At 46.9% G+C, this 13,722-nt stretch overlaps 1 protein-coding gene across 1 annotated transcript in view; it reads left to right on the top strand.

The window, feature by feature from the left end:
- PYGB (glycogen phosphorylase B) overlaps positions 1 to 13,722 on the top strand; it is a 194,698-nt gene that overhangs the window by 151,079 nt on the left and 29,897 nt on the right. Inside the window, exons 7-9 of the mRNA XM_063918124.1 lie at positions 10,749 to 10,831; positions 10,967 to 11,110; positions 11,748 to 11,840. Of these exons, the coding sequence (XP_063774194.1) occupies positions 10,749 to 10,831; positions 10,967 to 11,110; positions 11,748 to 11,840 (320 nt within the window). The remainder of the gene's footprint in view (positions 1 to 10,748; positions 10,832 to 10,966; positions 11,111 to 11,747; positions 11,841 to 13,722) is intronic.

The raw sequence follows: 13,722 nt of genomic DNA, 5'->3' as shown, positions 1-13,722 counted from the left end.
CGCATGCGCAGAAGTGCCGTTTTTTTGCCTGATCGCTGCGCTGCGAACGAAAGCAGCTAGCGATCAACTCGGAATGAGGGCCAATGTGTAGAAAACTCCTTCAGCATTTTTTAAGCTGAGGGCTGGTTCCCGAGATAAGTCCAAAAATACCATCAGTCATAATCACACCACGGAATCTTACTATTTAATGTGACTCGATACTGGCTTGTTCTGCTAGTTTACAGTGCAAGTGACATTTTTACTGGAACAGGTCCTGGAAAGTAGGGTCATTCTTCATTTCTCTGCTTTCACTGTAAAATTCCAAGTAGCCTGTAAGAATAGATCACTTACTGGGCAAGAATAAGATACACAGTCCCTGTTGCTGACGTGAGTGCCAGAGTCTGAGATTAAGGGGGGTATTCAATTAAGTGCTGGTTTTTCGACTGGTCAAAAAAAAAACAGCACTAATTCGACACAGGGTAATCAATTGCGGGCATTTCGCCCATATTTGAATCCATTTTCGCCCATGCCATTTCACTTTTTTTTATGTCGAATCCGCATAGGCAAAAATTGTGCCCAAAAAACAGGTGAAAACGACTGCAAATTCACCAAAACACATGTATAGGCATCAAATTCACCGATACACGTGGTTTTTGCCAGTGCCGGATTTTTTTGACCAGTCGAAAAAACGGCACGGCATTGAATAAGTCAAATGTAAATTCGGCCTAAAAACGGGTGAAAAGTGGCGTTTTTTCGACTGGTCGAAAAATCGCCACTAATTAAGTACCCGCCTAAATGTACCTAGCACACCTCTTATGGTAGCGCCACACTAGCTGGATAATAGTTTTTCAGTTAAATTTAGTGTCACCAGTGTGACCAGAACAGCAATTGTACATAGGGCCTGAATCAGAGATGGACGCAATGTAAATTTTGTAAACAGTGAGCGTTTTTTTTTTTTTGCCTGTACACATACATATGCATTGCATTACACCCTACACATACATATGCATTGCATTACACATGTGACGCAATGGTATTGCAATGGCGTTTGCAGTGATGATTTATTTACAAAGGGATTGGCAGTAAGGGACCGTTTGTTGAGGCTATAGGGAGGTGGCGACTCTAACGCAGGAGTGTGTCGGCTAGTGTGTCACAGCTTGCGACTATGATCCCGTACGTATTTAGAATGTCTCTGGCATCTTACTGACAGCAGCCATGATGCACGACCATACGATTACTCGGAAGGTCTGTGTTTGTCCGATGTGCATCTGAGGATTGCGCCTTGGTACACAAGCGGCGGGTCAGAGATGCCGCCAGTGGGTATCTCAGTACAAATTCCAAAATATTCTACATACACATTTTTGCACAGCCACTGTGTACAAATCTGCATATCTCTGAATCTGACCCACAGAGTATAAAGGGGGGTACTCACGGAGCGATAATCTAAGCAATCTGACTAGATTGCTTAGATTTTAAGCATGATCGCTCCGTGTGTACCCCCTACAGCGATAGCGATGCGCAGCCCCGCGCATCGCTATCGCTGGTGCTAGATTGGCCTGCCATTCAGGCCAATCTAGCAGGTCACTCATTTCACCTGCTGGGTGAAACGAGCGGCCCACCCGTCTTCCCCCGCACGCTCAGCACACATCGCGCTGTGCTGAGCGGTGGGAGAGATGTGTGCTGAGCGGTTTGCTCAGCACACATCTCTCCCACATCGGCCCGTGAATACGGGCCTTAAGAGGCAAGTAAAAACAGACTTTAAATGCTGCATTTCTTTCTAGGGTTGTCGCAGTTTACGTAGTAGAAATTAAGGGGGTGAGTTTATCGCAGCAGCAAATTTGTTAGCAGTTGGGCAAAACCATGGGGGTAATTCAGACCTGATCGCACGCTAGCTGCTTTTTGCAGTCCTGCGTTCGCATAGTCACCGCCCATAGGGGAGTGTTTGTTAGCTGTGCAAGTGTGCGATTGCATGTGCACCCAAGTGGTACAAAAAGATCTCACGTCAGCCTGTCCAGGACCGGAATTGACGTCAGACACTCGCCCTGCAAATGCTTGGTAATGCCTGCGTTTTTCCAGATGGTTAGTTGCCACCCACAAACGCCTTCTTCCTGTCAATCACCTTGCGATCGCCCGTGTGAATGGATTCTTCACACAAACCCATCGCAGAGCAACAAACCGCTTTGTGCCCACGCATTGCGCCTGCGCATTGCGGTGCATACACATGCGCAGTTCAGACCTGATTGCAGCGATGCAAAAAGCACTAGCGAGCGATCAGGTCTGAATTATTATTATTATTATTATGTGCACTGCAGGTGTGGCAGATATAACGTGCAGAGAGAGTTAGATTTAGGTAGGTTATATTGTTTCTCTGCATGGTAAATACTGGCTGCTTTACTTTACACTGCAATTTAGATTTCAGTTTGAACACACCACACTCAAATCTAACTCTCTCTGCACATGTTATATCTGCCCCCCCCCACCCCCTCCCCTCCTACAGTGCACATGGGCCCTCATTCCGAGTTGTTCGCTCGCTAGCTGCTTTCAGCAGCATTGCACACGCTAGTCCTCCGCCCTCTGGGAGTGTATCTTAGCTTAGCAGAATTGCGAACGAAAGGTTAGCAGATCTGCTATTAAATATTTTCTTGCAGTTTCTGAGTAGCTCCAGACCTACTCCTAGATTGCGATCAGCTCAGTCCGTTTAGTTCCTGGTTTGACGTCACAAACACGCCCGGCGTTCGGCCAGCCACTCCCCCGTTTCTCCAGACACTCCCGCGTTTTTCCCTGACACGCCTGCGTTTTTTAGCACACTCCCGGAAAATGCTCAGTTACCAACAGGAAATGCCCCTTTTCTGTCAATCATTCACCGATCAGCAGTGCGACTGAAAAGCGCCGCAGGATCCACAGCAAATCTACTAAGTTTTCAGTTAAATAACTAAGTGCATGCGCCCTGCGTGCCTTGCGCATGCGCATTTAGCAACAAATCGCAGCATAGCGAAAATCGGCAACGAGCGAACAACTCTGAATGACCACCATGGTTTTGCCCAACTGCTAACAAATTTGCTGCTGCGATCATCTCTGAATTAGGCCCAAAGGCATTTATTTGCTGAATCTTTGTTACAGGCTTAATAAACATGGATTTTTATTTTCTTTTATATTTTCTTTAATGGCATGAAGAGAACAGATGTAATAAGTGTATGGGAGCCCTATTCTAAATGCAAACTGCCCATTCTATCTATTATAGAGGGCATAGAAAGCAAAGACATTCATATCATTCCAGGTCTGGAGTCTGCATCTACCGTGCAGTGGCTATGTCCATCAGCAGTCCTCTATTTTGGTCATATTCCTTCTCCGAGTGCTGCCTATCTACTGCGGCTGCCTTGATATAGCCACGCAGATAGAGGCGTCAGTCAACAGGTTTCCCCACTACAGAATATTACAAAGGTTATGACAGCGTCGAGCTCTTGTGATTATCACTGCAGTTCCTGTCACACTTACACAATGGCTATATAAGGTGAATGTGCCTGCTCCAGGCTATTGCTATGTAAGGCGATCTCTGGCAAGGTTATCAGGTTGTATTATAATGATTTGCAAATTAACCTGATTTTTCTAGTTAGACAAGAGCTCTATACTACTATTATTATTATTATCCTTTATTTATATGGCGCCGCAAGGGATCCGCAGCGCCCATTGCACAGTACATAGAAAACAGCACTTACAGTACAAGACAGTCTAGGACAGGTATAGAAAACCCAGGGTTAGGTGCCATCAAAGGGAGTATGGAGTATAAGATAGTGTAAGTAAGTAAGAAAAGGAAAGGAACATGAGGAAAGAAGTCCCTGCTCTTGTAAGCTTACAATCTAAAAGATACTACCAATCATTTTGGTGTGTTTTAATGAGTTCTTCAGGTCTTAGTTATGTATAAGTTAGATAAACGGAGGGGAAAGGAAAGAGGCCACGGTCTCATCTGTGCAACCTCCTTCCCCTTGTACAGGTTCCAGCTCACACACTGTCGCTGTAGGTGAAATGTTATATAGTATAGATAAACTGTAGTTAAAACGATGTTGAATACATGTGGGATAAGTGCTGCTTAACGCAGCGGAAGCATTCGCAGTCTGATGCCCAGTGTAGTGTGCGCAAGTGCAGAAGCTGCACTGCGCATGCGCACACAGTGATATGCGGCGACATCTCACTTGTGCGATCGCCTCTGCCTGATTAACAGGCAGAGGCTGGCGCGGGGCGGTAGGGGGCGTGTCGGCGGAGTTGGGAAGGCGCGGTGTTCGGACCGTTTTCGGGGCGTGACGTCACACAGTTGCGGCGTCCCCAAACATGGCGGGTAGCCGCCTACCTTTGCAGCTAGGCTGCATAGGCTGGGAGCTAGTCGGCAGGTGCGGAAGCATCGCTGCTGTGCGAAGCTTTCGCACGCCTGCGGGGGTAGGGTATTGCCTAGAATGCGTGGCAGACTAGCCCTGCGCTGGGCATCCCTTCCCCCCCGCATGTCAGAGAAAATGATCGTAGATGTGCGCTTTTTCACAAATCTACAATCAGTTCTTCATCACCCCATATGTCATAAAGGTTGCTCAGGCCACAGCCTCCTGGTGCTTTCTGGGTGAAAAGGCACTAAAACAGGTTACAGGATTCAATCCCTAGTATGCCTGTTAATGTGTGTGCATAAGCTGTCTGTGTTCTGAGAAATAGTCATTGTAAGTTACAGATTTCTATGGCAAAAGTGCTCTGGGAGGCCTGAGGCTGTCTCTTATTCTAACCTTAAGAAGTGAACATTATTCCCCAGTTATAAAGGATTACAAGTAATATAAAGATAGTTAACTAAGGGCCTGATTGGGAAATGTAATTAGCTGGTTTACATACTGTACATCTCCGATGCTGGGACTGCTGTTCAGAATTCCTGAGAACCGTGGCGTGTTTCCACTGTTTTCTAGAAGTGGTGAGACCAGGGCCTGCATCTTTACTGGCCTCTGCAGCGAGAGCAGCTCGGCCATTCTGCATAAGGGTGTAGTATGGTATGTCGGCGGCCGGGCTCCCGGCGACCAGCATACCAGCGTGGCGAGTGCAAATTATCCCCTTGCGCGCTCGCTGCGTTCGCCACGCTGCGGGCACGCTATTTTATTCTCCCTCCAGGGGGAGTCGTGGACCCCCGCGAGGGAGAAAAAGTGTAGGTATGCCTGCTGTTGGGTTTACGGTGCCGGTATACTGTGCGCCGGGATCCTGACAGTCGGCATACTGAAGACCACCCCTGCATAACCTGATTGTTACACAGATGGCTGATGTTCACGCAGGTGATCACATGCTGCGTATTCTGATGCAGCAGCGGATCACAGAAGTCAAACAGTGAGGTATGATCCAGCACAGGAATTGACAACTGGTGTCATTCGGAGGTATGAATGGCATATTAGGTACTTCATGCCTTGCAAAATGCTACTTTTTGCTGCGGGGTACACCGGGTTCCACAGGGAATAACATCGGGGTGTAGAGTACGATCTTGATCCGAGGCACCAACAGGCTAAAAGCTTTGACTGTTTCCAGAATGCATAGCGCCGCCTCCTCTATAACCCTGCCTCCGTCCACAGGAGCTCAGTTTTGTAGTTGGTGCCATGCAGTGCAGGCATACAACAGGTGGGCTGCTCCATCAGCCCTCAGAAGAGCTGAATAAGTGAATATTGAAGACTTCAAGGGTTGCAGCAGAGACACTGTTAGTGTTAGATGTCAGTCAGACATCTCCTGCTGCAGCTCCATCACCTCCCCCAGCGGCGCTGTATACTCCCGTGTCCTGGGTGCCAGGTACTTACAGCGGAGGCTCCGGTTTTCATCTGTCAGGCACACACACCACCGAAGCTCTCCAGGATCGTGTGGCCGCACTACAGGGAGGAGGTATGTGGGTCCCCCAGGCGGGACCCGCTGAAAACCGCGATCCAGCGCAGCCAGTGGGAGGCAGGCCGCGCGCGGTGACGTGGACACTGTGGCAGTACAGGGACCCCACTAGACCACCAGGGCAAGGGCACAGGTCGGTTCTACTAAAATCCGTTTGCTACATGGCCCACAGTACCCGGTGGTGAAGTCGAGCAAGGGGATAAGGCTTTGACCTGTAGCCCCTCCTCCAGCCCCAGGGCGCCATTTAGAGTAAATGTTTCCGCCCTGGAGCTGCATCTCTCTCTCTCCCTCACTCCTTGTCAGCGTTTGGGTGCCATTCTAGCAAGCTGAGCTGATCCTGGGACTGTTTGGGCAAATCCTCCTCTGTAAAGCCGCTTGCATGTCAGCACTGTGCATTTTACAGGACACTTAAGTATTCTACATGTCTGCTGACAGTGTTAGTTAAGAAATAGTGCATTTAGTCAGGGTTATATAGTACAAGTACCCTGTGATATAGATCCAGTCTTTACTGTGCATTGATATATCTATTGATTGTATAGCTATACTTAGTACTGCTTTGTATTGCTAGTCCAGTGCAGTTTTATTGCATGTCATAATTTCTGCACTGTACAATGTGACTATGTGTGTGTGCATATAGCTGCTGCGTGACTTCCATTTCGTGTCTCTCACGCAGATTGCTATCCCTATATTCTGTAACCTGAGGGGGCTAAGTGTGTCAGGGTTATTATTTAATATAGGGTTTCACAGGATATGCTTATTGTGTATTTTTCTCTGTGATTTTTTTAGTCACCGTATACCTCTTGAATCCTCTGTTGGTGCGGATACACTACACAGGAGGTTCTTGTCAGGTATTTAGCTGCTGTAATTGTACTGGGTTGCCTTGAATTGAGCTTTCAGATATGTCAGCTACAAGGGGGAACGGAGCTGGGGTTGATCCCACATTGGGTGGTGGTGATGCTGCAGACACATTGGAGGAAAACATAGCAGCTGAGGGTTCAGGTTCTGGGGGTTCCTTAACCCCCCAGTGGAACCGTAGCAACGGGGGTTCAAAATGACCCACCTTGGGCTACTTTCTCCACGTTAAGTACACTTGTAACTAATCTTAGGCCCCCATGGGACCTTATGTGCCAGTACAACCGCTTATGGTCCCTGCGGTTAATCCGCCATGGGCAGATCACCTGTCCAATCAGTTACAGCAATTGAATCAATCACTGACCAAACACAAATCTAACCCTCGCCCGCCTAAAACCAAGGGGTCCTCTAAGCGGGCCATTACTCCCTCACAATCCACCCACGTCCCAGACACCTTGTCTGATGAGGATGGCGTATATACTGACCCCACAGACACTGATCCAGACACTTCTTCTGATGGGGAATCGGTCTCACAGGTGGATGTTCCTAACTTTTTGGAGTCTATCAGGCTAATTCTTCAAATTACTGATGACCCAGAGCCTGACGCTGCTCCTAAGGAACCGGACAGGTTTAAACGTCAGAAAGTAGTTAAACAAGTTTTACCTCACTCTGACCATTTAGTTGACATTCGTCAGGAATCCTGGGAAAATCCAGGAAAGAAATTCACACCTCACAAGAAGATGCTGGCTCGCTATCCCCTCGCTGCGGAGCTAAGTAAGAATTGGGAAACACCCCCGCCAGTGGATTCGCAGGTGGCGCGGCTGGTGGTTTCCTCAGCTCTGCCTGTAACTACTGTCACGTCTCTGAAAGAACCGACGGATAAGCGTGTGGAGGGTTGCTTAAAGGCGATTTACACCCTGGCAGGTGCTGTGCATCGGCCCACTATTGCAGTGACATGGGCTGCAGAGGCTATTGAAGCGTGGGCTCAGGAGGTGGAAGCGGAGCTGCCTTCCAACTTTTCTGATAATGCTAGACAATGTCTCTTGTATATTGTCACAGCCTCTCACTACATTAAGAAGGCGGCTTCTGATGCCAGTATTCTGGCAGCCAAGGCTTCCACTACGTCCATTCTGGCTCGCCGTATTCTTTGGCTACGATCCTGGTCTGTGGATCTGGATTCTAAGAATACCCTGGAGGTGCTCCCTTTTAAGGGAGATATTCTTTTTGGAGAGGACCTCAATAAGATAGTGGCCGACTTAGCTTCGGCTAAAACAGCGTGTCTACCTAGTACTGCTCCTTCGGTACCGAAGGCTAAGAGTACTTCCTTTCGCTCCTTTCGTCCTTCAGGGAAAGCAAAGGGTCAGGCGTACCCGAAACAGGCTCGCACTTCCAAACCCACTAAGCCCAAACCTAAACGGGCCTGGGCTGCCCATCAGCCTGCTTCCAAAACTGACAAGCCTGCTGCATGACAGGGCGGTCATCCCTCTGGGGGATCCCAGAGTGGGGGGCCGACTTCTGGGGTTTACCCAGGAATGGCTGAAAATCACTTCCGATGCCTGGGTACGGGAAGTCGTCACTTGAGGTTACGCCGTATCCTTCAAAAATCTTCCCCCTCATTGATTTTGCCTGAAAGACGTCCCTTCGGATCAGGTGAAGGCAAAAACTCTTCATTCGGTGGTACAGTCCCTCCTGGACACAAAAGAGACTGTCTTCAAGTTTTGTATGGAAACTCTTCGCTCTATTGTTCTGGCATTGGACCCCGGGGATTATATGGTCTCCCTGGACTTACAGGATGCTTACCTGCATATTCCTATTGCAATGTCGCATAAGCAGTACCTAGGGGGGGACGCACTGTAGCGGGCACAAAAACTCGGCGTCCTAAGGAAGCATCCAGGGAGGCGGATGTATCAAAGTGGGAGGAGAGCAGATGTTGAACCTGACTAGGGGTCCCTGTGCATTGCTGTACCCAGGGGCCTACACTGCTGTTAAGACAGCCCTGCAGCCGTCGGCTGTCTGCCATGCGCCGGCACACTGGTGTCGGCGCATGCACACTTCAGACCTGATCGCTGCTGTGCAAACACGCACAGCAGCGATCGGGTCTGAATTAGCGCCAATGTTGTGCAAAGAGAGTTCTTAACAGATGTGATCACACCTCAGAAAAGGGTTTTAGTATCTTTTTAATAATGTATCAGTTCTCTATACATACTTTGTACATTGGGTCCGATTTACATTTATATGCAAACCCGATAGTTTACATACAAATCCGATGATAGACATGCTGCGTTGTGTTGGGGGGCGGCAACTGGTACCACGGTGTGGTGTCGTACCCATTTTTAAGCGTGTCTGATGCAGACTTCCTGGACCCGGATATCCGGATCCTACAGCCAGTCTGAGTAAGCTTCAGTTTACGCAGACTGACCATGGTCTGCTGACATCGTGTGTCGCAACATCTGCGTCCTCGGATCACTCGGATCTCACAGATGCATGCAAGAGGCGTTTATCTACTACAGACGCCTCCTGCTGCATTCACAGTTTATTGTACTGAATTGCACTGCCGCTTCCCTGAGGCTTTGCAGTACTTTACAAGTCGGAATCAGGCCCATTGTCCTCACCTTTCCTTTGCAATTAATGCGCGCTGGACAATTATCTTAATCCCAACGTCTGATGTGAGCTTTTTGCTGTTTTTTTACAACAAGCCACTCTGGCCTCTATGGCTCATTACCTTGTGCGTCTTCCCCTTTATTTGACAACTGAAGTATCTTAAAATTTTTCCACATTTCAAACTATGCAAGGCACGATAATGCAAAAAGACATAGTTAACATAGTTTCTGAGGTTGAAAATAGACAGTTTGTCCATCGAGTTCAAGCTATATGTGGTCTCCTATGCTATATTATTTTTTATGACTAACTTTGTATGTTGCTAATGTCGGCCATTGTGTTTATTCCTTTTTCCTCTTTTTTAATAACTATAATGCGTGACTACGCACCATAACCCTGTATATCCTTGTCCGTTAGGAATTTATCCGCCATTACTACTCTCTCAGGCAGGGAATTCCAAACACGTATTGTCCTTACTGTGAAAAAACCTTTTCACCTCTGTGTGAAATCTCCTCTCCTCTAACCTAAGCAGGTGTCCACGCGTCCTCTGTGTTGATCTTACCAAAAACAGATCCCCTGCAAGCTCTGTGTATTGTCCCCTATATTTGTAAATGTTGATCATGTCCCGTCTTAGTCTCCTCTTTTCCAGTGTCAACTTGCCTAGCCTAGCAAGCCTTTTCTTGTAATCCAGCATCTCCGTCCCCCTAATCAGTTTGGTAGTCCTCCCCTGAACCTTTTCTAGTTCCAGGATATCCTTTTTATAGTATGGTGCCCAAAATTGACACATTATTCAAGATGTGGCCTCACTAGTGATTTATATAATGGGAGTATAACTCTCTCATCCCTTGCATCAATTCCCCACTTTATACATGCTAATAACTTGTTTGCCTTTTTTGACGCGATCCTACTTTGGGTACTGCTGCTTAGTTTTCTATCTATGTGAACACCTAAGTCTTTTTCCAGTACAGAGTCCCCTAATTTTACCTCATTTGGTAGGTATGTGTGATTTTTGTTCTTGCTACCAAAATGCATTACCTGACACTTGTCTGTATTGAAGCTCATTCTCCATTTTGCTGCCCATGCTTCCAGTTTAATTAAGTCGTTCTGGAGAGACTCAGCATCTCCCTCCGTATTTATAACCTTACACAATTTTGGTATCGTCTGCAAAAATTGACACCGTGCTCTTTAGATCTACTGCTAGATCATTCATGAAAATGTTGAACAAAACTGTATTTGTTATTATGTATAATCCTTTATAATATCCCTGCTAAAGATGATCAGTGCACAGGATATTGCCCATTCATGGATCAAATACTCCCCAATCATAATAATAAATAAAAGTGTGGCAAGTAATGTGAAAATACTGTATACCCCATTTATAAATGAGATCTGTGGTTTCCATTTAATAATTCCTGACTCTCCTTCTGTTACAGTTAATGTTGGTGATTACATAGAGGCTGTATTGGATAGAAATCTGGCTGAAAATATCTCCCGTGTTCTGTACCCCAATGATAATGTAAGTCTTGGCTCTATCATAGAAATTCCATACAGGGAATGTTCTTCAGGCTGTAACATCTGAGTGTAATCTGACTGACCTGGAATTTTAGAGATAATTATGCGTCTCTTCCCTCTTCTCATGCCCTCCCTGCAGTTCTTTGAAGGTAAGGAGTTGCGGCTGAAGCAGGAGTACTTTGTCGTAGCTGCCACCCTGCAAGACATCATCAGGCGATTCAAGTCTTCCAAGTTTGGATGCCGGGACCCCGTTAGAACTTGCTTCGACACATTCCCAGATAAGGTAAATTACCGTAGTGCCATATGTACATTACAGAGTATTGGGACCATTCACTTTACCTAAAGTCTGAATAAATAATATTTTCCTAGTTTCAGTAGATGGATTTCATATTAAAAATACTTTCATTATGTCCTAATGTTGACAACATTCATACAGTTATTAAATGACATCTAAGCCTCAATATCATGAAGGTAAAGTACAGTTTTCTGTGATTACCTGCAGCTTTGTTGAACAGTAAAGTGGGACTGAGTCGCAGCTTTCTAATGTATGGGCCTCTGATGTCCACAGGTGGCTGGTTATGGAGAAGCTTAGAAGTATTTATGTGGGTGTGGTATACCTTGTTGATACTCATAATGTAGACATCCATCGCGTCAACATGAGGATGTTGACATGGCCTGGATGTTGACATTGTGAATGTCGGCATATTTGAAAAATGGCAGTTGTCGTGTCAGTATTCACTACACTGACATAATGTTCAACACGTGGGCATTTTGCATGTTGATGTTATGAACATGTTGATATTATGAACAAAATTGTTGACTTTTAGAACATTCAGCGTTCTGTGTTGACAAGAAGACTACATAACATTTCATATAGATCCCACAACTACAACCGCTCTGCTTTATCTTTGTATCCACAGGTTGCCATACAGCTCAATGACACTCATCCTGCACTTGCCATTCCTGAGCTTATGAGGATTCTAGTAGACGTGGAAATGATGGAATGGGACAAGGTACGTCACCAAACAGCATAATAGAGACCAGTATATGCACTAAGGGCCAGATTCTGAGTCAAATGCAGTTGGTAATGTAGCTGGATTGCTACGGGTAGGCTAATGCGAGTATACGCACGTCTTCGTGTGCAAGTTTAGCCTGGTCTATCTGCACTCACAGCTGGCATCACTAGTATTGCCCCATATCTACCCCATACAGGGTACAGGAGATCTGTCTGACACCGGTGTCCTGATGACACACGCACAACTCCGGATAGCGCGTAACTCTGGCTACATGCCCATCACACTCCTGCTTGATGGTTCTCTTGCATGCGTTTGCATTGTGGCCGCCCAGTTAACACCCAGAAACACATTTCATGAGTAGAGAGAAATGGGTGAGTCAGGTAAGTTTCCTGGATGCGGCCATGTACGGATCTGCGCACGGGTCAGAATCAGGCCCTAAATGTAGTCCCTTTTATGGAGAAAGTTTGGGCACCCCTGATAAAACTGCATGTTTCAGTGGAAAGTAGTAAACACAACCTCTTCAGTATACAAACATACAGATGTAGCCACGCTCATCCATCCTGCAGCTTGGCTTATTTGCGACAATCTAGCCTCAGCAAACGTGTCCACGACTAAGGCCCACGTGCACATGCACAGGTCTCCAGGAACATGGCACCTGCTCTGTGTTCTCAGGGACATCTCTATTGTGCATGCGCGAATCACCAGAAAATGGCCACGACCGCCATTTTCCAGTGATTTCTGCAGACAGCACTGAGCCGATGGCGTAAGTATAATTAAATGGGGGTAGACTGTGCGGTGTGTGGGCCCCCTTGGACCCAGGGGAAGGGCCAGCAACAGACTCGCTGATTATCTGGTCTGGAGTGGACATTATAAAGTAAACCTGATCCTCGAGGCCCCTCTCATCCTCATGGGCCGATATGGGTGTCCCCTTTGCTCCCCCAATCCTATCCTCGGGCCTCCCCACACCTTGCATCCATTATAAATATGGCAGTGCATATGGGTGAGTGACTTATGCCTGAGGTGAACCTGGTACGTACTGGTGACCATCGCCTCTGCATATAGACATAAATACAATAGTTTTGAATGCTACTTTTTTGAGTGGTACCCTTATTTGTGCCCAACACAACATCCGAAATGTTTCTGAACATTATATGCACAACTACCACATATTTCTTAAATTGAACAGATTCTAACCTGACATGTGTAAAAGATTGGACACGCACTCTAAGAGTACTTGGTAACAGCTCATTTAACATAAGTCACAGCTTCCTAACGTTTATATGTAGACAAATGAGTCTTTCTCTTCATGGTTTACTTCCTGGTTTAGTTGAGCACATGCATCTTCTGTAGGTGTGTGCGCTCTGATAGGGAGCATGCTCAGTGCTAGAAATCTGTAGATCTGTCCACAAAACAGACTTGCACAGAAAGCTAAGGGCCTGATTCGGAGTTGGATGCAGGGCGATGTCCGGTGCCGTGGTCCAGTGTGTTTTTTCTCGAGTCGCACCGCACATGCATCGCGGTTTTGTTTGAGTCGCAGATCAAATTTAGGCGCACAGTAGCAGACATCTGAGGGGAGTTCCTGGATGGTGACTGGGGGGTAAGATGGGGTTGGCTAAAAAGACGCAACGAGCTTCTGCGTGCTATGGGAATGTCATTGATAGTGGTTGCATACAATGACGCACAGACATTCATATTGGAGGCCATAAAGAAACTGCACCTGCTATAGGGTTGGTGCAAGGTTTACTTGTATGACCGATGGTAATGAGTGGGCATCTCAGTCCTTGCACATTCAGACCACGGATGTGCACCAGGTAAGGGCTTTGTAGCCACAAGTCGCAGACGTGACTGATGCAAAAGACACATGGATGGCCGCGACTGC

Source organism: Pseudophryne corroboree, chromosome 4 (genome assembly GCF_028390025.1).
Source record: "Pseudophryne corroboree isolate aPseCor3 chromosome 4, aPseCor3.hap2, whole genome shotgun sequence".
Taxonomy (NCBI): Eukaryota; Metazoa; Chordata; class Amphibia; order Anura; family Myobatrachidae; genus Pseudophryne; species Pseudophryne corroboree.
The sequence above is the reverse complement of the archived record's forward strand: the minus strand, read 5'-3'. Positions and strand labels throughout refer to the sequence as shown.